The sequence below is a fragment of the Culex pipiens genome, chromosome 2, assembly GCF_016801865.2.
Source record: "Culex pipiens pallens isolate TS chromosome 2, TS_CPP_V2, whole genome shotgun sequence".
Classification (NCBI taxonomy): domain Eukaryota; kingdom Metazoa; phylum Arthropoda; class Insecta; order Diptera; family Culicidae; genus Culex; species Culex pipiens.
In genome coordinates this window covers 45,613,060-45,637,708 of record NC_068938.1, presented here as the reverse complement: position 1 = coordinate 45,637,708, position 24,649 = coordinate 45,613,060, and the positions used below count along the sequence as shown (strand labels likewise).

Here is a 24,649-nt window from a genome sequence, read left to right as displayed (position 1 = left end):
TAAAGTTGAATTAATTTCAAAAATAAAAAAAACAGTTTTTTTTCATACAAAACTGTAACTTTATCAAAATCACAACATTTTTGTATATATAATGTTATGTTATGTTGTTTTATTAAACATACATCTATGCAATATTTTTCATAATATAAAAAATAGTAGTTTTTTTTCCTATCTCATAAAAATCTGTTGTTTTTTCCTGAACAGCACAAATATTTATTAGCCGAGTTAATAAATAGAATTGTTTTTATTCCTTCAAGATCACTCAAATTAATTTCAACGATACAAAAAAAGTGTAAGGATAAATAATATTAAGAAAGTTATAGAAAAGTACTTTGTTCAATAAAAATTTAAATAGATTGTGATTTTTTTAAACATATTTAAACCTCACCTTTCTTAAAATATCTATAGATTGACTTTTTTTATTAATCTAATTCAAACAAATTTATTTGCGCAATAGATTAAAATAGTACAGCTGAAGTTTTTCAACATTATTTTAATCTTGACGATAAAAAAATTGTGTTGTGTTGTTATGCTCGAGTAATGTAATCGCTGAATGTTTTCAAGATTTGGAAACATCATATTTTGACCCTATTTGCAAACAAATATCGCATGATGTGTTGAAGAATTATTCCAAATCCTTAAAAATCTTATTTATCAAAAATCGATCATTAACTTGTTCAGGTTCTGCATATCAAAGCAAAATCAACACATCGAAGCCAACAAATAAATAATTTATATAATAAATAACCCTCTACCGCCCAAATTTTTTTTCGAAATTTTTTATTTTTCCCATGTTCAGGTGGTCATTTTGAGCAACTTTTGTTCTACAAAAAACTTTACTTCTGAGCAATTCTCTGAGATTTCGGTCATTCGATTTTTTTTGTATTTTTTAATCCGGCTGAAACTTTTTTGGTGTCTTTGGTATGCCCAAAGAAGCCATTTTGCATCATTAGTTTGTCCATATAATTTTCCATACAAATTTGGCAACTGTCCATACAAAAATTATATGTGAAAATTCAAAATTCTGTATCTTTTGATGGAATTTTCTGATCGATTTGGTGTCTTCGGCAAAGTTGTAGGTATGGATATGGACTACACTGAAAAAAAATGATACACGGTAAAAATTTTTTTGGTGATTTTTAATTGCACTTTTTGTCACTAAAACTTGATTTGCCAAAAAACACTATTTTTAATTTTTTTTATTTTTTGATATGTTTTAGAGGACATAAAATGCCAACTTTTCAGAAATTTCCAGAATGGGCAAAAAATCTTTGACCGAGTTATGATTTTTTGAATCAATACAGATTTTTTCAAAAAATCGAAATTTTGGTCGCAAAAATTTTTCAACTTCATTTTTCGATGTAAAATGGAATTTGCAATCAAAAAGTACTTTAGTGAATTTTTGATAAAGTGCACCGTTTTCAAGTTATAGCCATTTTTAGGTAACTTTTTTGAAAATAGTCGCAGTTTTTCATTTTTTTAAATTGGTGCCCATGTTTGCCCACCTTTGAAAAAATATTTTTGAAAAGCTGAGAAAATTCTCTATATTTTGCTTTTTCGGACTTTGTTGATACGGCCCATAGTTGCTGAGATATTGCAATGCAAAGGTTAAAAAACAGGAAAATTGATGTTTTCTAAGTCTCACCCAAACAACCCACCATTTTCTAATGTCGATATCTCAGCAACTATAGGTCCGATTTACAATGTTAAAATATGAAACATTCGTGAAATTTTCCGATCTTTTCGAAAAAAATACTTTCAAAAATTTAAAATCAAGACTAACATTTCAAATGGGCGTAATATTGAATGTTTGGCACGTTTGAAATGTTAGTCTTGATTTTAAATTTTTGAAAATATTTTTTGCGAAAAGATCGGAAAATTTCACGAATGTTTCATACTTTAACATTGTAAATCGGACCTATAGTTGCTGAGATATCGACATTAGAAAATGGTGGGTTGTTTGGGTGAGACTTAGAAAACATCAATTTTCCTGTTTTTTAACCTTTGCATTGCAATATCTCAGCAACTATGGGTCGTATCAACAAAGTCCGAAAAAGCAAAATATAGAGAATTTTCTCAGCTTTTCAAAAATATTTTTTTCAAAGGTGGGCAAACATGGGCACCAATTTAAAAAAATTAAAAACTGCGACTATTTTCAAAAAAGTTACCTAAAAATGGCTATAACTTGAAAACGGTGCACTTTATCAAAAATTCACTAAAGTACTTTTTGATTGCAAATTCCATTTTACATCGAAAAATGAAGTTGAAAAATTTTTGCGACCAAAATTTCGATTTTTTGAAAAAATCTGTATTGATTCAAAAAATCATAACTCGGTCAAAGATTTTTTGCCCATTCTGGAAATTTCTGAAAAGTTGGCATTTTATGTCCTCTAAAACATATCAAAAAATAAAAAAAAATAAAAATAGTGTTTTTTTGCAAATCAAGTTTTAGTGACAAAAAGTGAAATTAAAAATCACCAAAAAATTTTTTACCGTGTATCATTTTTTTTCAGTGTAGTCCATATCCATACCTACAACTTTGCCGAAGACACCAAATCGATCAGAAAATTCCATCAAAAGATACAGAATTTTGAATTTTCACATATCATTTTTGTATGGACAGCTGCAAAATTTGTATGGAAAATTATATGGACAAACTAATGATGCAAAATGGCTTCTTTGGGCATACCAAAGGCACCAAAAAAGTTTCAGCCGGATTAAAAAATACAAAAATTAAATTTAAAGAAAAAAGACCGATTCCGTAGAGAACTGCTCTTCTCTTGTTTTATGTTTTTGTTGTTTAATTTTTAAGTATTTTAATCTGCATTTATCTTGCTTATTTTATGTTTGTTTTTGGTAGTATTTGGCCTACTCTACCACCTCCTATCATTACATTTTGCCTATCTATTTTTTCATGTTTTTACTGCAACTTTTTCAATTTTTTGCATGTTTTTCACATTTTCTGCTATAAAATGGCACCATTATCGTTTAAATTGTAAATAAATGCGTAGAGGCATAGTCTGGGACCCTAGAAAAAATACTACATACTTCTTTTTACTCAATATATAAGAAATGTTAGTAAAAAACACTGCTAAAGTTGACATCTAAAAAATGACACTTTTAAAAACATTGGCAAAGACACATTAAAAAAAGTAAAATTTTAAGAGTTCTTCTTTCCAATGCTTTTTAAAGATCAAAATTGGTTGAAAAATTGATTTTTGGCGATTTTTTAAATCGAAGCCCGTCTAAAGGCGGGGTTGGGTTGTAGAGGGTTAATTTACTTAATTCAAACAACATGATTTTCGAAATGATTGCTTAAAAACATGTTAAAAATAAAGTGTCTAAATCAGTTTTTAGGAAATCTTATGCAAAAAAAAATGATAATTAAGTTATTAAAATAAATTTAAGAAAATTCATAACTAAAGTAGGACTCCAAACAAAACTCTTTTCAGACCTAGTGCATAACCAATAATCTTAGAATGCAAACAAAGTTAAACTGAACCATGTTTCTCGTGAAACCCGTGTCATCATCATCGTTAGACAAGCCTCCTGAATGTACCAAAAATGTGCTTAAAAACATAGTGAATAAACCACCAAAGTTTTCCGAAGAAAACCCCTGAAGCAGGAAAACCGCCCAAAACCACAACGAAATCAAACCCCCGCAAAATGTCCTCGCTCAAATTCATCGACTACATGAACATCAGCTCGCTGAGCGCAATAAGCTTCGTGAACGCAAGCCTTGCTTATCTGAACAGCACCAACGGTAGCACTGCCTCCTACCCCAGCGCTGTCAATCTTACCACCGGCAACGGCAGCATGTTGCTGGAAATGGCCTCACCACCTTCCGCCGCGTCCGCACTTCCGGCCCTGTTCAGCCTGAACGGAACGGCGCTGGACTTTGGACTGGGGGGAGTGGGGGCCGGGCCGGGGGGAAGCTACCCCGCCCCCAACTACAGCTTCCCCTTTCACAACTTTGTGCAGAAAGAGTTTATCTTCGATCGGACCGATGTGAGAGTGATTTTCATTACGCTGTACTCGCTGGTGTTTTGCTGCTGCTTTTTTGGTAAGTTTATTTTTTAATTAAATTAAGTTTAGTGGTTTGTGGTGTGTACTGAAGGAGAGTATTGTGATCAATCTTTTTCATAATAGAGTGATAAAAAGTTGACAGTATTCAATTGCACAACAGAGCAAAAAGTTTGAGTAAATATAAATTAATTATTGTGGGTCTCGTAATTTGTGCAAGCAAACTAACCGTGCCGATGATCAGCGCACTGCAGATAAATTTATGGTGCTTGTGACAATTGTGGTTTTTCATTGCGGGATGGTGGGTGGTTGTTTTGTGATTATTATCATCATGACAGCTCGGATGCGAACAATTTGTTATTAAATTGTTTGCGAGGATTGCGGCGAGATTCATGGAATTGCAATCCCTCGCTGTCGCTTTGATAAACTTTTTGCATCTTTTTTGCAATATTATCTCGTGGAAACTCAGTGATACTATTAATAATGTGTGCGACGAAGGCGGTTCATGAAGATGCTATAAACAATGTCAGGATTCGTTGAAATTACGAGCTTGATTCATACTGGGGTTGTGTCTTTGGAAGCAACATGAATTCTGTCCTACTTTGCAATTAGGGGAACAGCATCTAATTCCATCGTGCCTCTAATGCTGGCATATCAGCACTTTGACGTTCAATTACAGCTCACAAAAAGCGTTTACAATTTTTTTTTAAATAGTGAATATCAGAAAATTGGATTGAGTTAGGAGCGAGTACATATCCAGAGTTTTTTTTGAAAAGGACCAATAAACTATTGTCTTTCATATGTTTATAGGACCTAATCAAAAAAAACTCTAGATATGAGAATTTCCCCAAATATATTTTGGTATTGAGTTATTAATTTTTTGTACATATTTTGGACATAAACCCCAATCCCAAGTAGAAATTAATCTGTATAATATCATCTGACATGGCCAACAAGAGTCAACTAATCTCATTTAACTCAAATTTGAAAATAACTACGCTTTATCTGGTTAAAATTTATCAAACAGTAAATATGTTTTGTGTCTTCAATTACGATATCGGAATCCTTTTTTCAATATCTCTCAACGATAACAAATATGAGTAGCTCTCTACGATTTCGCAAACTTTCTATGCGGTTTATAACTTTTCATTCATCAAAAAAGTCAGTTTGCATCATAAGTTTTATCAAAATAGTCTCCATAAAATTTTGGAGCTGATCATACAAAATGGGTATGTAAATGTATGAAATTCTGTAGCTTGAAAAGGGATTTTCTGATTGACACCAAGTCTTGAGCCAAGTTGCAGGCATTTTTTAATTTAACTCTTTATGACTAAAAGTGTAATTCCCAAAATACGTATTTTTGATTTTCGTTTTTTTTTTATATGTTTCAGGAGACTAAAAAACATCTTTAGAGCCACAGTGCATGTTGGTGCTGAATCTGGTTTAGGAGATATGAATTAAAAAAAAGAGTTTTTTTGGCAAATATCGAATATCTGGACAAAAAATGGTTAAAAATCATGTTGACCAGCAAAATCGAATTTGCCATCAAAAAGTACATCATCAAAATTAATTCTTGAAACAGGCAACAGGCTCTTTGCAATAAAAACATTTGAAATTTTTGCGAAATTTTCCAATCTATTTGATAAAAATATTACAAAAATTTGATAATTGAAAATAACTATTTAGTTTCAGACATTTTAAAAAGTTAAGCACGCATTTAAAATTTTTTAAATTATTTTTATTGAGGCATATTTCCTTCCCATTTTAATCACTCTAAGCCGTTCAACCAATTCTCATCACTTTTGCCGTTTTCCGCTATTAAATCAACATTTTCATATGTATCAACAATGGAGAGTTGTTTGCTCACTTTTATTTTAGCTTTTTATTACTTTGGAGCAGTCAAAAACACTTTATGAAAGCTGTAATTCATGATCAAAGTGCTGTTAGGCCGATAATAGAAATAGGCTGAGAAAGGGTATAGTTCCCCTAGATCAGAAAATTTTACAAAAGTTTTAATTTTTAACTTTGAAATCGGATCAATAGTTTACGAGATTTCGTCCGTTTAAAAATGCAGGCTAATGAGGTGACTCTTCTGAATTATTTGAGAGGGTGTATCTCAGAAACTAATTGCACGATTTTCAAAATTCCGGAGAGAAAATTATAGGAAATTTTCTCAGCTTTTCAAAAATACCTTTTCAGAGGTCAATTATAATGTGGGTAATTCTCCGCCAACTCACACAGCAGTTGCCCCGACCCCTCTTCGATTTGCGTGAAACTTTGTCCTAAGGGGTAACTTTTGTCCCTGATCACGAATCTGAGGTCCGTTTTTTGATATCTCGTGACGGAGGGGCGGTACGACCCCTTCCATTTTTGAACATGCGAAAAAAGAGGTGTTTTTCAATAATTTGCAGCCTTAAACGGTGATGAGATAGAAATTTGGTGACAAAGGGACTTTTATGTAAAATTAGACGCCCGATTTGATGGCGTACTCAGAATTCCAAAAAAACGTATTTTTCATCGAAAAAAACACTAAAAAAGTTTTAAAAATTCTCCCATTTTCCGTTACTCGACTGTAAAAAACTTTGGAACATGTCATTTTATGGGAAATTTAATGTACTTTTCGAATCTACATTGGCCCAAAAGGGTCATTTTTTTCATTTAAATCATTTTTTTTCATTTAAAATTTCGTGTTGTTTTCTAACTTTGAAGGGTTATTTTTAAGAGTGAATTAATGTTCTACAAAGTTGTAGAGCAGACAATTACAAAAATTTTGATATAAAACATAAGGGTTTTGCTTATAAATATCACGACTTAAAGCGATTTTACGAAAAAATGTTTTGACAAAAGTTACCCCTTAGGACTAAGCTTCACGCAAATTGAAGAGGGGTCGGGGCAACTGCTATGTGAGTTAAATTAATGTTATCAAAAACTTTTTCAATTTTGTGATAACACAATATCAAAGAATCTTTTGAATGCAATTTCAACCTTACCAAATAGACAAATCCAGCGAAAGCTCATTTTTTACACCATTGACCAACTAGCGACCATTTCAAACTGGCTTCGTCTATACAAAGCACCATGCTAGTTTTTTTTTTGTAGATTCTCTCCTCTCTGAACATATTCGTTTGTAACTCGGATCGACGGACGGAGTAAACTAAGAAATTCACGACATATTTGTAACGCTAGGTGAACGATTGACCAAGACACTGTCAGCTAGAGAGTCGTGTTCGCTCGCGACTGGTTGCACGATCCAGTCGGCAAAGATTCGATCTGCGACGAGTAAAAATGAGGACCCTTGGTTACATCCAAAAAGGTCGATATGGTTACTTTTTGTGTTTCTCTTTGTTTTTGTCGTTCGTGTCTTTCGCAAGTGACCTTGAACGGCCATGATCAACGACGACCAACTTTTTCAAAACATTTGTTTCGTAAAATCGCGATAACTCGTGCTGGTCACAAGTTATTTTATACAGCAGTTCTCCACGAAAACACCATGATTAAAAAAAAAAGATCTCCGATCGGGCTCAAAATTTTTCTGGTGTTCCTTGGCTGAAATCATTAGATCCGTATTTTTTTGTTTGGCCATTAGGGTGATTTAAGCCGAGTTAGGGTGGTCCGAAAAATGGCAATTTTCGTCGATTTTCGCAAAAACCCCTTTTTTCAAAAAATCATTTCTCCGCGTCATTTCAATTAATTTTAGCTGTCGATTTTAGAAAGGCTTTTAAGGAAAAATAGTTAGAAGTTTCAAATACCTAGCTTAATATTCAAAAAGGTCGAATGAAAACATAAAATGCTGTTTTGAAGGTCTCGGGACCAAAGAGCTTATGTCTGAAAATATTTTTGTTGAATTCCTCGGAAAATTTTACATAACATAAATTAAAAAATATTCGAATCATGCTGTAATCGTGGAGAATTGCTGTATAACTCAACTTTTTTTTTGTAATTGTCTGCTCTACTACTTTGTAGAACATTGTAACACTCTAAAAAATAACCCTTTAAAGTTACAAAAAAACACTAAATTTTAAAATGAAAATGTGTGTTCTGAATAAAAAAATTACCCTTCTGAGTTGTTACAGATTCGAAAAGTACATTAAATTTCCCTTAAAATGACATTTTCCAAAAAATAATTACAGTCAAGAAACGCAAAATGGTAGATTTTATGAAACTATTTTTGTATATTATTTTCGATGAAAAATACGTTTTTCGGAATTCTATGTACGCCATCAACAAACTTCAAATGCGTTTATCTCAGCTTGCTGTTTTTGCATATGGGACATTTATGCGAACATGGGCAGTACAGTTGTCTCCCAAATATAAAATTAAAACTCCTTGTTTCCGTTGCGTCCTCTTATTGCCGAGCACCACCCACTTGAGACAAACCGGCGAGTTGGGTTTCATTTACTTCTGGGGACATGTTCTTTGCTTCAGAGCTAAAGAAAATTTACGACCCGTTACGATTTCCAAAATGGAACTGCTGGAGGAATTCCGAAGCCACAACGGCAAGTGGCAAAAATATTTTCAGAACATTGCCCAAAATGTTCGTTCCCTGCATGGCTGAAAGCTACCTGATAGCGCTTTGCGCTGTGTGCAAACCATTCGTTACGCAAGAAGCAATGCATTATTTAACTCTATCCGGAGTATGCAAATAAACATTGTAGGATGCTCTCAATAAACGTAACCCTTGAACAACGGTACAACATTAGAACAGTCATGTGTTTTTGGGCAGTGTTTTCACTTCGGTTGAGGGATATTCCATTCCGGAAGAGACCATTTGCATGCTTTTATACACCTGAGGTACTAGTTGGCAAAATACACACACACACATGACAACACCGTAACTTAAGGTCAGATAGTGTGAAAGAGTGGTTTCCCCAAAAGGAAATAAATTTTCTGGAGCCGGAAAAATTCAAGCGTGAAAATGGTCTCAAATATTTGGCAATGCTTAATGGTTTATGTGCAATGTACAAAGAATTTAAACTAAAATTTGCTTCATTGAATTTGTGGTGAAGACTGTAACAATTGAAATTGTTTTTCCATGGAAAAAATGATCACAGCTTTCCACTTCATTGCCCTTGGCAGCTGCAAATAATGGTTTGATATACTCTGTTCGTGATATAGAAACATTTCCAACAGTTTCCTTTTCTCTGAACATCAAGAAAATCGAACCAAAATTACAACCAAGAAACCAAAAACCAGTTCACACCACAAACCACCAAAGAGGGGGAAACACTTAAATTTAATGACCATTCCTGACGTTGGCTGCCCGTTTCCGGTCCCCCGAGTTCATTGTTCCCGAAAATTTATCAACCATTCTTTTCTCCTTTTCTTTATTCTTTCAGGCAACCTGCTGGTGATACTGGTAGTAACGATGTCCCGCCGGTTGCGCTCCATCACCAACTTCTTCCTGGCGAACCTGGCCGTGGCCGATCTCTGTGTGGGGGTGTTTTGTGTGATGCAGAATCTGACGATCTATCTGATCGAAAGGTAAGGGAGTTTCTGAAAATTGGAAACCAGAAGAATTATTTAAACGTATATATTTTTCATATTTTTTTCTCTACGGATTCAGTGAACTATTTGTCTTAAAACGGGAGCGAATCGCCCATATTTAACATTTCCCTCAATAAAATCAACAAACAACAATAACATTTGTCTTAATGAGCAAAATTTGATCATAATCGATTGTAAGATACCAAATTTCTTTTTGACTTCCATAAATTTGCAATGTCAAATGTCAATTATTACATGTATTTCAATTTTGATTGGATTAAATACAAGGGTAGTCTACAATAAGAGTATGTTTGATTCCACATCTCTGCCACAGAAGTTGGTTTGTTTGCATCATCATCTCTTTCAATCATTTTTTTTGTCATGCAACTTATAGCTGGTTTTTAAAGGCCTACCGCCCGATGACAGCTCATATGTTTCGCAGTGACAGCTTGAGCTCAATTTTTGTTTGCATTTTTAAGTAATTTTTACTAGGCCTAGAAAGCCTTATTTTTTATGTTTATAAAATTTGAGATAAAAAAGGTTTTCAAATTTTAGAAAGTTTTAAATTTTATGAAATTTTTTAAAATTGAAATTAAAAAAAATATATAAAATGGGTATAATATTATGCAATTGTGATTTTTTGTATTAATTTTTATATGTTTGATTTTTTTTGCAAATTTCTAATATAGGGGAAATATGCCCATTTTAAGCCTAATAAGCGGTCGTGTTTGAATGATGCTGGATAATCTGGATTGTTCCTTGAAATTCACTAAAACCAAGTACACCAACGAGTAGAGCAACTTTTTGTGAACATTTCTGTTTATTTTCACTTTTATTAAAAGTTATGCTATTCCTTTTACAAGCATTTAAAAAAAAATATTTCAAAAATGCATTCTAATCAGTCGAGTACATTAGGCCACGCCCATTTTTCTATTTTCAGCTTAGTTCTTTTTTTCTTCCAACGCTCTTTTGGGTCTGCTTAGTGCTGCCAAAATTGATGAAATTTTAAGCGAACACTCACGAAAAGTAGCATTTATAGAGAAAGTTTCCTGGCATCACTGGCTCACTCCAACAGGCGCTGCTGGTGGTGTTGGTGGCCACCCTTTGTTCTTTATTTGCCTTCGCTTCTCGCTCGGTTTTCTTCAGCCTTCGATTAGAATGGATGGTCAAAATTGAAACGTCAAAAGACTTAGCGCGTTTGTTTTTTTGATGGCGCTTGCTAATTATTTACATTTTTCGGGATTATTTTTCAAGTGAGTGACTAAGTAATGGTCAAAAGAACATGTTGCCGGTAGTTGGAAGCAATTTTATATCTTAAGCGCTTTGAAATCGTTAGCGCAAGTAAAAAGATATTGATGGCGACTTTCGTTAAGCAGTTAACCTCTGATCTTGCGTGTGGATGTGTGTGCCACCAAAGTGCATTAAATTTGATCTTTTGTCCAGTAAATGGAATAAATTTGCGTGCTTACTCGAGGCGGTGCTGTTGCTGGTAAGTTTATAGCCTATATAGTATTTTTGGAAATTTGATCGAGCATCAAACTCTCCATATGACGAAGATAGGTGTTTGATTAGAAAGGGTATATTTCCCCTATCTGGTTTTTTTTTATTTTGTAATTTTTCGTTTCAATTAAAACTGATTTTTTTTTATTTCAAATGCCGATTTTTTAAACTTTTTGTCCCTTGGCTCTGGGCAAGGTCGAGGGCGAGGGCAAAAAAATAAAAAAAATTAAATAAAAAGCCAAAGTCTCAACAAGTGAATGAAAAAAGTGTTTTAAGATGCATTTTACATTAGTTTAGTCGTTTTGCAATCATTAATTTCAAAAAATAAGATAAGACAAAAAATGTTTTTGGATAAAATGCTTAAAAATATTATAAACACAGGGGAATGCATTTGAAATTGATTTCAAGTGATCTAAATTTCCATTAAAATTTTGAAATTTTTTGAGACCATATTTTTTACCTCCTGATTTTCCAAAACGATTTTGAAGGGGAGCGGCCTGTACCAGCCTAATGTTATTGTTTATTTTTTATGTTAAAAAATAGTTTTTTGAAACACATTTAGATATTTTTGCAATAAAATAAAAAAAAATATAAAATTTAAATCACAAGCCAGAAATTAAACATTTCAATAAAAAAAAACATTTTTTTCAGAGTGGGGTGAATCGGAACGCGTGGGGCAAATTGAGATAACAGTTTAAGCATTGTTACAGACTAATACTTTGCTTTTTTGAAGTGGTTTTGTTAAGACCAGTTTCAGAGCAACAAAATATGTACATTCATTCCCAAATTTTAAGCTTTTATGTGCTCTAAAACGTGCTGTCTCTATTCAGACTGTAGTCCCGATTCGCCCCAGCTGACAGTACCTATTTTTTAGTCTAAATCTGACCTGAACAATTCTTTACCAAAACCGGATATCAATTTTATTGGTATTTTGTGGCTAAAACTTTGTTGACCTAAGAAGCTATTTTGTGTCATTGGTTCACCTATTCCCTATAAAATGTTACGTAAAAAATCGAAAAGCTGTAGCTTTTGAAATATTTCCTGATCAATCGGTTAAGTTGTATTGTAGAGGTATATCCAGAAAAAATAGATACACGGGAATAAAATGCAGATTTTTAATTAACATTTTTTTCACAAAACTCAATTTCCAAAATATGCTTTTTTTGATTTTCGAAATGTTAAAATATCAAACATTTGTGAAATTTTCCGATCATTTCGAAAACAATATTTTTTGAAACAAGACTAACATTTCAAAATGGCCAAACATTCAATTACGCCCTTTTGAAATGTTAACCATGCCAAATTAAAATTGACGACTAGAGTAGTGGTAGTTGAGTGAATGATTTCCGATCATAGAATCTCAAATCAGGAGACTTGTTTCAGAGTTTCAAATTTGATTGCAAATATAATTTCATTCTGGATTGCGTATTAATTTTTCGCTAAAATTTCAACTCCATAAGTAACCATAAGTAAGTAATGGTATTAAAATTCACTCCGCATCGTAATCAGTCTTGTTCAATACGTTCCAATTATGTAACAAGTTAGGTCCAACAGCACCCAAGAAAGGTGCACACCCCCATGACTCAGCTAATACTTTTCATTTGGAAGAAAATTGCCCCCTCCTGCAAGCTATTTACTGTAAGGCAACACTCACATACAAATTTCCTTCTAATTGAGCAGAATAATGCTCATCAAGAGGGAATTGGATATATGTTTTTCTTCTTGCTTTTTTTTTCGTGTGGGTGTAAAATCCACCACACGCAAGCAATAAAGTTTTTCCTGGAAAGAAAATCGCTTTTTGCGAGGCAAATAAAAAAGTTCAACACTGATTAATTGAATAAATTTGCCGATTTGAAGGTGCTCGTCGCAGACGCTGACGCCGCCGCCGGGGTTGTCAATGCTGATCAGAATTGTTGAACCTACCAGTGGGATTTGGATACACGCTTATTGGAAATTAAGGAAGGGGGAGAGGGGCTTCCTCCAGTCTCAATTTAATATTTTTCAATTCTGTTCGATAAATTGTTCTCGAAAAGTTGAACGTGAAAAATTTCCGCCCAGACCCATTTGAGGGAAAAGTAATTTAAAAGTTAATTTAACCGCGTGCCAAGAACATACCTCCAACCTTAACCCCCAAAAGTGAAACCGATTTAATCTACACCCGATAAACCGCCATAAGTCAACGTGTTAAGCGCTGTCAAAGTGCGCCTGCAACCGTCGAAAAGTTCACGGTTGTACCGAGCAAAATGTGTGGAATTTTCCACGAATCAATTAGATCTTGGGTTGAAGGTGGTGAAGTTGGGAATTCTTTTTGAAATGTTTTGTACGTTTTTCGTGATTGAATTATTTTTATCGAGATTTCAATTTGATTTATACCAATCTTTGGTTATTGAACTTTAAATCTTAATTGCATGAAACTATTTTTAGTTTGAAACAAACACGACCAGACTGATTTGATATTCGAGGAGGTCAAATAAAACGGCTAATTATAAAATTTTATCACCTTTGAAGACGCGGCTGAAGACGTATGATTACATTTGGGAATTCAAAACTAAGACATCACAGGCTGTAATTAAAATGTTTTACCACACCTTGATATTATTTGAAATTCCTCTTCAGTCCATTTTTTTGGACACAAATTCAACTATATGTTTTTTACGATATATTTTCAATGTTAGATGTTACTCATGAAATTTATTCCAGTAATCGAATAGAATACTAAAATTATGGTCAAAATTGTTTTAGCAATCAATCGATTATTCTTTCTGAACGGTTTCGATTCTAGTTGCACAACTCGAGGTTGCAATTTCCACAGCTTGAATCCCGCATTTCAGTCCCGAACAAAACCCGGATATCAGTAATCAAGCATTAATTGCAAACTTTCCCTCTCCTACCGTCTCTCTTTTCCCTCCCAGCTGGGTGTTTGGAGACTTCCTGTGCAAAATGTACCAATTTGTGCACTCGCTCAGCTACACGGCGTCCATCTTCATCCTGGTGGTGATCTGCACGGAGCGGTACTTTGCCATCATCCATCCGATCACTTGCAAGCAGATACTGACCTCGAGGAGGTTGCGGGTAAGTTTTATTTTTCCAACCGGTACTACTCATTATACTTCCTTCAAACTAAGCATCACCACTTTGGTGGACTCCTAATTAAAGTTTTGCTCCTTGGCGGTACACAACTACTCGTAATTTGTGGGAAATTCCGGTGTGGGAAGAAGCAAAAATTATGCTACTCCAAAAACTCATTATAACTACTTGGCAAAAAAAAGAACCCTTGAGCATACAACAGCGGCGGTGCACCGACAAATGGGTCGGTAGGGTGACCTAGATAAGAAAACCTTAATGATCAGACATCTTGTTTTGCAACGAGCTGCAAACAACATTTTTTACAAATCCGAAATTGAAATTATTTTTCATGTGGATTTTTATGTGTTTAGTAATTCATCGTGCAGATCAAAATAATTGTGAAAAATATTACTTTTCTATACATTAGTGCTGAAAAGTTGAGCTTAACATCAACTTAGGAATTTTCATCAATTGTATTGAAAAGCATTACTTTTTAGTCTGTAATTTTAGGTGAAGAAAAGTAGGCCGCGTCATTTGAAAATGACTGGATGAATAAGTAGATTCACTAATGGAGTTGGATAAATGTACGACTCGTGCTGAAAAAATCCTCTTTTTGCAACGAGTTCCATACAACATTTTTTGCAATTCCAAAAAACACCCATTGAGTGAAATTTAAGTCAAATTTTCATGTATTTTATCAATAAATCGATTAAATCAAAAAAATGTTAAAAAGTGTTACTTTTCGAAAAAAGTGCACCCATTTCTGTGCTGGAAAGTAGAACTTTTCAGCATTTATTTTGAAACGTGTTGCTATTCGATTCTGTTATTTTTGGTACAGAAAAGTAGGCTATTTCGTCGTTCAAGAATGACAGGAAAGTAAGTAGTTTCACGACGGAATTGCAAAAAACAGTTTTTCAACCTTTTTTTACTAGCCCGTTCTCCCCGAAAACAAACACAAAATTACATGATTTGTATGGTTAGTAAATTTTTACAATTTCGTGGGCAGCGTGCAATTTGTGACATTTGAAAAGTTTCGCGAAGTCCCGTGAAGTTAAACAATTTTGTAAAATCAAAACAAAAATTTTCAACTTATATTTCATCCAAAATGCATTTTTTATATTGTATACATATTATCTTTGATTTTTTACAACAATTACAAAGAAATCAATTCCATGAATACCTTGATAAAGAAAATAAAAATAAGTAATAAATTTTAAAATAAAATATTTTTGGAATCATCAATTTATCACACCAAGCAAAGGGTATGATTGTACTTATCCATCAAACAAACATAATTAAAATTTCCGTACGTTTGGGCTTTCAGTTTATTATTTTATTGGCACATGTTTATATATATATATAACATAAATTTAAATTTTTGAAAGTGATGTTTTGAAACATATTTTTCAAACTTACTTATAGAGCAATTCCAGCTCAAATCAGGAATTTTTCTGGTACTTTTGTACCCGACCCTCTCCGATTTCAATGAAACTTTGTAGGCATGTTATCCTAGACCTATATAAGCCATTTTTGTGTATATGGAGCCAATAGTACTCGAAAACAACATTTGAGAAAGGTGTTAGGTATTTAAATATTTTTGTATTTTGCAATTTAAAAATTACTGTATCTCAAATCCGTTGCAACGTATCAAAAAGTGGTCAATGACAAACTTGTAGGAAAATGGATGTGCTTTCTGAAAAAAATACACTGAAACAAAAATACACGCCACTTATATGAGATTTTTTGAGATTTAAGTCTAAAACTTAAATTTAAAGGTGATGTCACGATTTTTTTCGTTCAAAATTTTTGAGGAAATAGCCTAAGATGTTACCAAAAGACTGACGAAAAATGCAGGATGGTATGTCTCCCCTAAAAAAAATGCAAAAATCATTTACTAAAACTATTTTTTTTTTTGAAAAGTGGTCTAAACGTCGAAATTTTCAAAAACCGGTAGTGGGAATCGATTTTCCAGACATAAAAGTCTCCATATTGACCATTGTCCTATGTCCAGTCCTTGTGAGGTTACAGCGGTTTTAAAAATAAAAATGCTGAAAAAATGGGTTTTTTGTGGTTTTTGGCAATTTCTATATGACAGACTTGGTTTTTCAGTCTGGTAAATATTTATACCAGAAATTTTGAGTTTGATCGGCTACTCAGTCTGGGCAAAGTGAAACGCTGTTTATGCTGTGTCCGACGTTTCGGCGCTGATTGGCGCCTTCTTCAGGGGGAACTATTAATTAATAATTTATTGTTAGAAACACATAGTAGAGGACTTATTACAGAAACCAACACATACACATGTGTGAAAAGGGATCCAACCAACGGCATACAAACCAAGAACAACAACTTCGTCAAGAAACTTAAGGATCAAAAGTTCATTGATGAAAAAACAAAGCGCAGTCTAACCATCTACAATGCAGTCTGCCCCCGCATTTATGGACAACCAAAAGCCCATAAAAGTAATCTCCCGTTGAGACCCGTCATCCCCAACACGACAGCACCAACATACAAACTGTCCAAGTACATTGCCAACATCCTACAGTTGTCAATGGAAAGCAAGTACAACATCACTAGTTCTTTTGCCTTCTGCCAAGAGATCAACCAGATCACTCTCCCACACAACTACATCATCATCTCGCTTGATGTGGTTTCCCTCTTTACTAACGTACCAAGAGAGCTCGTCACCTACAGCATAATTTATGAATGGGAAACTATCAGGAACAACACAGACATCGACCTTGATCTCTTTCTGGAGATGGTCGAATTCTGCATGAAAGAGAGCTACTTCAGGTACAAGGGTAAATTCTACTATCAAATCTATGGTACGGCCATGGGGAGCCCTCTGTCACCCATCCTCGCGGACATCTCGCTGGAGACAGTTATTGGCAAAGCTGTTGAAGCGCTACCGTTCGATGTACCAATTGTACGCAAATATGTGGACGATCTGTTTATTGCTGTTCCAGCAGACAAGATCGATGTTGTACTAGAAGAGTTCAACAAACATGAAGCCCGCTTACAGTTCACTCTTGAGTGTGAACAGGACAACAAACTACCGTTCTTGGACATGCAGGTGATCCGGAATGCTGACCAGACTCTGAGCACTGATTGGTACGCCAAACCCATCGCCTCAGGTAGAATGCTGAACTACAACTCGTTTCACCAGATGAAACACAAAGTCAACGTTGCGAACAACTTTATCCACAGAGTGACCACTCTGTCCACACACAGCAGCTGGAACGACCAAAAACAGATCATCTACACACACCTACACAACAACGGATACCCGAGGACGTTGATCAGTCGTCTAATCCAACAGCATCAGAGTAAAACCCTCCCGAATGCCAGCGAGCAACCCAACGTAGCGACTCTTGTCGCTAACACCAACCAGGATCCCACCCAACCACCCACCCTCAGTCAGCCACAGCCTGCAGCAGATGCCATCTATCGATCCATCCCTTACGTCCCAAAACTGACTGAACGACTCCAAAAGGTGTTCCGCAGTGACTACAACCAGATCCGCATTGCCTCTAGACAAACCAACACTGTAAACAACCTACACACCAAAGTGAAAGACCCCAAAAACCACCATGAAAACAGCAATGTTATTTACAAAATTCCTTGCAATAGCTGTAACAAATGTTACATTGGAATGACAAAGAACAAACTTAGTACAAGACTTTCAGGCCACAGATCAGATGTAAACAAATTGGAAAAAATTGTAACAGATCACACAAACACTGAGACAGATATGGATAGCATCAGAGACAAAACTGCTTTGCTTGAACATTGTGTAAACACAGGCCACCGTTTTCAAATTGATAACACCAAAATTGTAGACACAACCTTCATGTCACACACACTGCCATTTTTAGAAATGTGCCACATCTTCAACACTCAACACACAGTAAACCACAGAGTGGATGTCGATGGATTGAACACAGCTTACGCTTCTGTGTTACACTCTATTAGACCCCAACACACTGACACACATCAAATTCGCCCGCACAATTTGACCCAAAGCGTACCCGATGAAAATGATACCCCTTAATGCCCAAATCATATCCCGAACAAAGTAACTCGAACCGCCACAAAATTTGTGACCATAGCGACAGTGTGAGATATTTAATTGTTAAATTCAGTGCCCCTAAATGTCCTAATCTCACATTATTTGTTAATTTTAGTCAGTGTACCACCAGCTTTTGATGGAATTTATGACGTTAGCCTTAAAAAAGGCAGCTAACAAGAAACGTCAAGCTATGTATGGTTTCTGTAATAAGTCCTCTGTAGAGTCTTAATCCAACGTGATGATTTAGATCAGTGTTATGTGTCTAACCTTTTACCATACACAGCCGGGGTGGAGGCAGACGTTGGTGTGCGTGAGCATAGCTTGGACCAGTCAGTCATCAACCAGTAGTTAAAGAGTGAGGATCCTACAAATTGGCGCAGCAGAGTAGGATTTACAAGATGGTGAGTTATTTTTTTTTCCTTTCCAAACATGGGTGATTTCGGTAAAGCGAGTCCGAAATTTTTTTTTTATTTTGAGCGGTGATAAAAAGTGGTGATTTATGAAGTGGCGGAGTAAGGCGAGGCCAGAATTATCCCCGCCTAGTGGGAAGCGAGTCCGGCGTTGGCCGAAGCGCTTGGATGTTTTGGATCTGATCCGGTCCACTTTTGTTTGCCCCCCGTAGTGCCTTGAGCAAGTCCGGAAGAAGGAAGCGAGTCCGGCATTGACCGAAGCGCTTGGGACAGAAACCTGTCCCCGTTTTTTCCGTAGTGCCTTCAGCAAGTCCGGAAGAAGGAAGCTAGTCCGGCATTGACCGAAGCGCTTGGGACAGGAACCAGTTCCCGTTTCTCCGTAGTGCCTTCAGCAAGTCCGGAAGTACGAAGCGAGTCCGGCATTGGCTGAAGCGCTTGGAACAGGAACCGATCAACGTTTTTTTTTCCGTAGTGCCTTCGGCAAGTCCGGAGGAAAAACAGAGGGAATCCGTTATTGGCATAGAAAATCCGAAGCGTCGTCTGTAGCGGTGAGTCAAAAAAAAAAAGAAGAAGAGCTGGTGTACGGAACGAGTCGGCCATTTTGTTTTACAACTGTGAAAATTGGCCATTGAATGCACAAGTATTAGTAATACAGGCTCAGGTTACTCACTCGATGTGTAGCTCTTGATAAAACTCAAAAATGGGTTGATCGACCAAGTTTAACACATTTGCTTCTTGAAAGTGATGAACTAAATTTTCATGTTGTTTGGTTTTGATTTTTTTTTGTTTACAGATGAATGATGAAAACGCGTTCCGTCTCTTACCGGGAGCTTTTAATGCCAATGTGGATTCCCAAAATCTTCGACAAGAGTGGGAAGAGTGGCATCGTGCGTTCGAGTTGACTTTACACACACGGAAGATTTACTCACAATCGGAGAAACTTGTTGCGATGCTCACAATCGGTGGGAGAGGCCTCCAGCGCATCTTCTACAACCTGCTTCCCGTCCCGGAAGAAATCTACCCAGAGTTGGTGGAGGTCCCGTTGAGGCCGCACGATGTACCTGAGTACGACAATGCTGTGAAGCGACTGGAAACATTTTTCGTCGGCAAGCAGAACCTGCGCGTGGAGCTGGAAGTTTTTCGTTCAATCAGGCAGAAAAACGAAGAATCGTTCAAGAATTTCCTCCTCAGGCTCCGAGCTCAAGCTTCTCGGTGTGATTTTGGAGTGCGCGAAGAAACTGAAATTCTTCAGCAGGTTACAGTGGGTGCACGCGACGAGAAGATCAAGGACAAAGGCTTGGAAAACGTGATGAACCTCAACGAAATCACCAATTATGCGCAGAACCGTGAAACTCTTCTCAAGCAGAAAGAGAAATCAAAGCAATTTCGGGAGGAGCAGCAGGTGAATTATGTGCCGGCAGCTCGAAGCAGCTACAAACGAGAAAGTTATCAAAAGCCCGCGGCCAGAAGTGGCCGATATCCAAACCGACCTTACCAGCGACAGGCAAGTGATCGCTCCTCAAACCAACGGGGCCCGCGTTGGAACGAGACTGATCGTAACCCATCCGGTCATGGTCGTACAGTACCAAAATGCAACCGATGTGGATCGTGGTCCCATGATCCTGATTCAAGTGGATGCTTCGCTCGTCAAGCGCGCTGCAATAAGTGCGGCACGGTTGGTCACTACGCCAGGGTGTGCACAGTTCCCTACGGTGGACATCCGGGGAATAGTCGGGGTCACGGAGGACCTGAGGCTAACATGCTGGCGCAGTCAGCACTTGAGTGGAAGGAAGAACTACCCCGTCGGCCGAAACCTGAGGACATCGCCAAGGTATAAATGTCATCCCATTTCGCCTATTTTTTTTGAAGAATAAGAAACAGCGTTTCATGTAGCAAGTTTTTTTTTTTTTTAAGAGGTTTCGTAGGATTCTCTCAAGTGTATTGAAAAAAAAAATTGAAATAAACAAGTAAACTCAAAGGATTTTATATTATTTTGTGTTATCTACCAGGTTGACGACCCTCACCCATGCGACGGTACGGTTACGTGTTTGATCGGTTATCTGCTTCCGGTGAATTTTCTGGTCGATTCCGGAGCTTCGATTAACACGGTTACGGAAGACGTATGGAAAGAGATCGCCGTCTCTAAGGTCAAGGTATTCAGAAAGAGCGTGAATTGCGATCGTCAGTTCACCGCGTATGCGAGTCGTGAACCGCTACGCGTTGCAGCAAAATTCGAGACATGGATATCAGTGAACTCCTCCAAACCGGAAGCATACGCGGAATTCTACGTTATCGAAGGGGCACGCCGGTCACTTTTGAGCAAAGCAACATCGGAAGAACTGCGGGTTCTTAAAGTTGGCCTTGATGTCCAAAATGTCACGGATGGTGGAACGCCGTTCCCGAAGTTCCCGGGAGTTCAAGTGAAGCTGTCGATCGATCGAACGATCCCGCCGAAGAAAGTTGCCTACCTCAGAGTACCAGCTGCGATGGAAAAAAAGGTAGACGACAAGATCGAAGAGATGCTTCGGAGTGATATCATCGAGAAGGTCGAAGGGCCACCCGAGTGGATCTCACCTATGGTTGTTATACCTAAGGGTAAGGACGATGTGAGAATCTGTATCAACATGAAGCAACCGAATACTGCTATCCTCCGTGAGCATTATCCCTTGCCGATGATCGACACCTTCCTGAACAAGCTGAAAGGTGCTAAATTTTTCTCAAAGCTGGACATGACTTCCGCGTACCATCACGTTGAGTTACACCCCGATTCTCGAGACATTACCACGTTCATGACCGGGCGAGGACTTATGCGCTTCAAACGACTTTTGTTTGGGATTAACGCGGCTCCGGAGATGTTTCAAAGGATAATGGTTGAAATGTTTTCCGGAATCGAAGGAGTGATCATATACATTGATGACATCGTGGTTTTCGGGCGGACGCAGGAGGAGCATGACAAGCGACTACAGCAAGTTCTCGATGTTTTGAAGCGCAACAATGCAAAGTTGAACAAAAGTAAGTGCGTGATTGGAGCGAGCGAAATCGAGATTCTGGGCTTCAAGGTGAACGCGAACGGAATCAATGCATCACAGGATAAGATAGACGCTATCGAGCGTTTCCGGTTGCCCGCATCCAAGGAAGAGGCACGCAGTTTTCTCGGATTGGTTAATTTTGTAGGCCAGTTCATCCCGAATCTTTCTACGCGGACAGAACCACTTCGTAAATTTATTCGTGGGGAAGCTGAGACGTTTGGGGAAGAGCAGAAAATAGCTTTTGATGATCTTCGAGGAGAGCTAACGCGCAACGTTCGGAAACTTGGATTTTTTGACCCGCGGGATACTACTGAACTGTATGTAGATGCTTCGCCGGTTGGTTTGGGAGCGGTTCTTGCACAGAGAGATGAAAACCGGGTGGCCAGGATCATATCTTTCGCATCAAAGGGTTTAACAGCGGCTGAAAGGATTTACCCGCAAACTCAGCGTGAGGCACTAGCGGTGGTATGGGCCGTTGAAAAATTTTATTTGTACTTGTTTGGAATCCATTTCAACGTTTTCACGGACCATAAAACGCTCGAATATATTTATGGCGGCAAGCACCAAAACGGTCGACGAGCGTGTTCAAGAGCAGAAGGATTTGCGCTTCGTCTACTTCCGTATGATTTCGAGGTAACATAATAAGTATTATAATTTGGAGCGTCAAAATAGTTTTTTTGTTGGTTATTCTAGGTGAAGTACATCCCAGGCTACACAAACATCTCTGATGTTCTATCCCGCCTGGTGGAAGAACCTGCTGTGGCTTTTGACGACCAAGCTGAGCACTATTTGTTTGCTGTTGAAGGGGGGCGGCTTTCGGCGATCACTCTGGACGAGATAAGGAAGGAAACAACCCTGGACGAAACAATGCTTGCTGTCACCAAAGCCCTCAAGACGCACAACTGGCCATCGGAGTTATTGCGCTATCAAGCGGTTGAAAGAGAACTGGGTGTGGTCTCGGGTATCGTAGTACGAGATGATAGGATTGTCTTACCTGAGAAGTTGCGACCAAGGGCCCTACAAATCGCACATCGAGGACATCCCGGCATCGTGGCCATGCGAAGGAGCTTGCGGGAGAACCTGTGGTGGCCGTGTATGGATCGTGAAGTGATGGAATACGTAGAAGAATGTGCGGGGTGCACTGCCGTGCGCAGTCAAAATCCGCCAGAGCCTATGATCCGTAAGGAAATGCCTCAACGAGCGTGGCAAGATGTTGCGATTGATTTCTTTTCGGCAAAGGAGTGCGGTACCTTTCTAGTTATTGTGGATTACTTTAGCCGCTTCGCGAAGGTCATTGAAATGAAAACGGGTACTAACGCGGCCAAGACAATCGATGCCTTAGATCAAGTGTTTCACGATCACACGTATCCAGAGACGATTCGGTGCGACAACGGACCGCCATTCGCCAGCGAGGATTTTGCTGAATACTGTCATTCCAAGAACGTGAGACTGGTACGAACAATTCCGTATTGGCCTCAAATGAACGGGCTGGTCGAAAAGCTGAACCAAGGTATTTTGAGATCGCTCCGAATTGCAGTGGTGACGAAAGAAGACTGGCGCAGGGCACTTCGGGATTTCACCTACATGTACAATACGACGCCGCATTCAGTTACGGGAAAGGCACCTTTGGAGCTTATGACCGGTCGTCCCATTAAAGATCTACTACCGTCCCTCCGAACCGATCCGACCTGGAACCGTGAAGAAGGAGTAAGGGAGGAGGATGCTGTGAAGAAGTTGAAAGGAAAATTATACGCAGATCGACGCAGACATGCGAAACCGTCGGAAATAAAGGTAGGCGATGCAGTGTTGTTGCGTAATTATGAGACGGGAAAGCTCGAACCAAAATTCCGTCTGGAAAAATTTGTCGTAATACGCAAGACCGGAAGCGATACTGTTGTGAAAAACGACGAAGGTCTGATGTACCGCCGCTCTGTAACAGACCTGCGCAAGTACCCATCAGGGGACGATTCAGATGAGGATTCGGCACAAGAGGAAGTTGAGGGGGAAACTGAAACGAGTAAGAGGAAAGCCAAAACAACGGAAGCATCATCTGATGGTATCCCAGCTAAACGTCCAGCAAGGAATAAGAAAGTTCCAGAACGATATCTGGACTAGGACCGTTCTCGATGGGTGTTTCTGGATTAACACGATTTTGAGTATGCTTGAGAAAACGTTGAATTAAATGTGTTGATACAAAATAATAATGATTTTTTTTTCTTTTTTCTTCTTTTTTTGAGAAAGGAAGGGATTGTAGAGTCTTAATCCAACGTGATGATTTAGATCAGTGTTATGTGTCTAACCTTTTACCATACACAGCCGGGGTGGAGGCAGACGTTGGTGTGCGTGAGCATAGCTTGGACCAGTCAGTCATCAACCAGTAGTTAAAGAGTGAGGATCCTACATCCTCTACTATGTGTTTCTAACAATAAATTATTAATTAATAGTTCCCCCTGAAGAAGGCGCCAATCAGCGCCGAAACGTCGGACACAGCATAAACAGCGTTTCACTTTGCCCAGACTGAGTAGCCGATCAAACTCAAAATAATAACAACAGTCGAACTCTCATCAATTATATTTATACCAGAAAGCTCGTCCAATTTCCCATAAGTTTGTCTTTGACAGCATTTCAATTGGATCTAAGGGCTTACAGATTGCCGTGAAATTCGGATTTTTTGCCGTGAAAAATCACTTGCCCTAGAAATGAGGTACCCGTAAAAATTCCAGTTTTCAAGCATTAAAAATCACTAAGCCTAATGATTTGAATTAAAGCATTGGGAAAGTTTTTGAAGTGTCCCTATTATGCGCTTTTAGAAGCTGTGTATCATCTATATATTTAAAAAAATTGATGGTTTTGTTCAACTGCGAATCAATTCAACACGGAATGTCGGACCGAGGTGCTCTTTGTTGCGTTGGGTTCGTATAAGTACAAGGAAGATTCTTACGCCAAAAAGTTACATCTTTGGCAACTCTGGAACCGATTCCGGAAAATCTGCAGATTGTATGGGAAAAGTTACGTAAAATCAAATTTTGATCACAGGAGGCTGAACAAGCAAAAAAGTTAAAAACGTCAAC

At 37.5% G+C, this 24,649-nt stretch overlaps 2 protein-coding genes across 5 annotated transcripts in view; both read left to right on the top strand.

Moving 5' to 3' along the window:
• The window catches only part of LOC120430668 (trissin receptor-like), a 429,039-nt gene that overhangs the window by 77,220 nt on the left and 327,170 nt on the right, over positions 1–24,649 (top strand). The window lies entirely within an intron of this gene.
• The window catches only part of LOC120416795 (trissin receptor), an 80,297-nt gene that overhangs the window by 2,081 nt on the left and 53,567 nt on the right, over positions 1–24,649 (top strand). For all 4 annotated transcript variants that reach the window (XM_039578671.2, XM_039578668.2, XM_039578669.2 and 1 more), the window contains exons 2-4: positions 3,453–4,063; positions 9,360–9,504; positions 13,920–14,079. In XM_039578671.2, coding sequence (XP_039434605.1) covers positions 3,667–4,063; positions 9,360–9,504; positions 13,920–14,079 — 702 coding nt within the window. In that variant the 5' untranslated portion in view covers positions 3,453–3,666. The remainder of the gene's footprint in view (positions 1–3,452; positions 4,064–9,359; positions 9,505–13,919; positions 14,080–24,649) is intronic.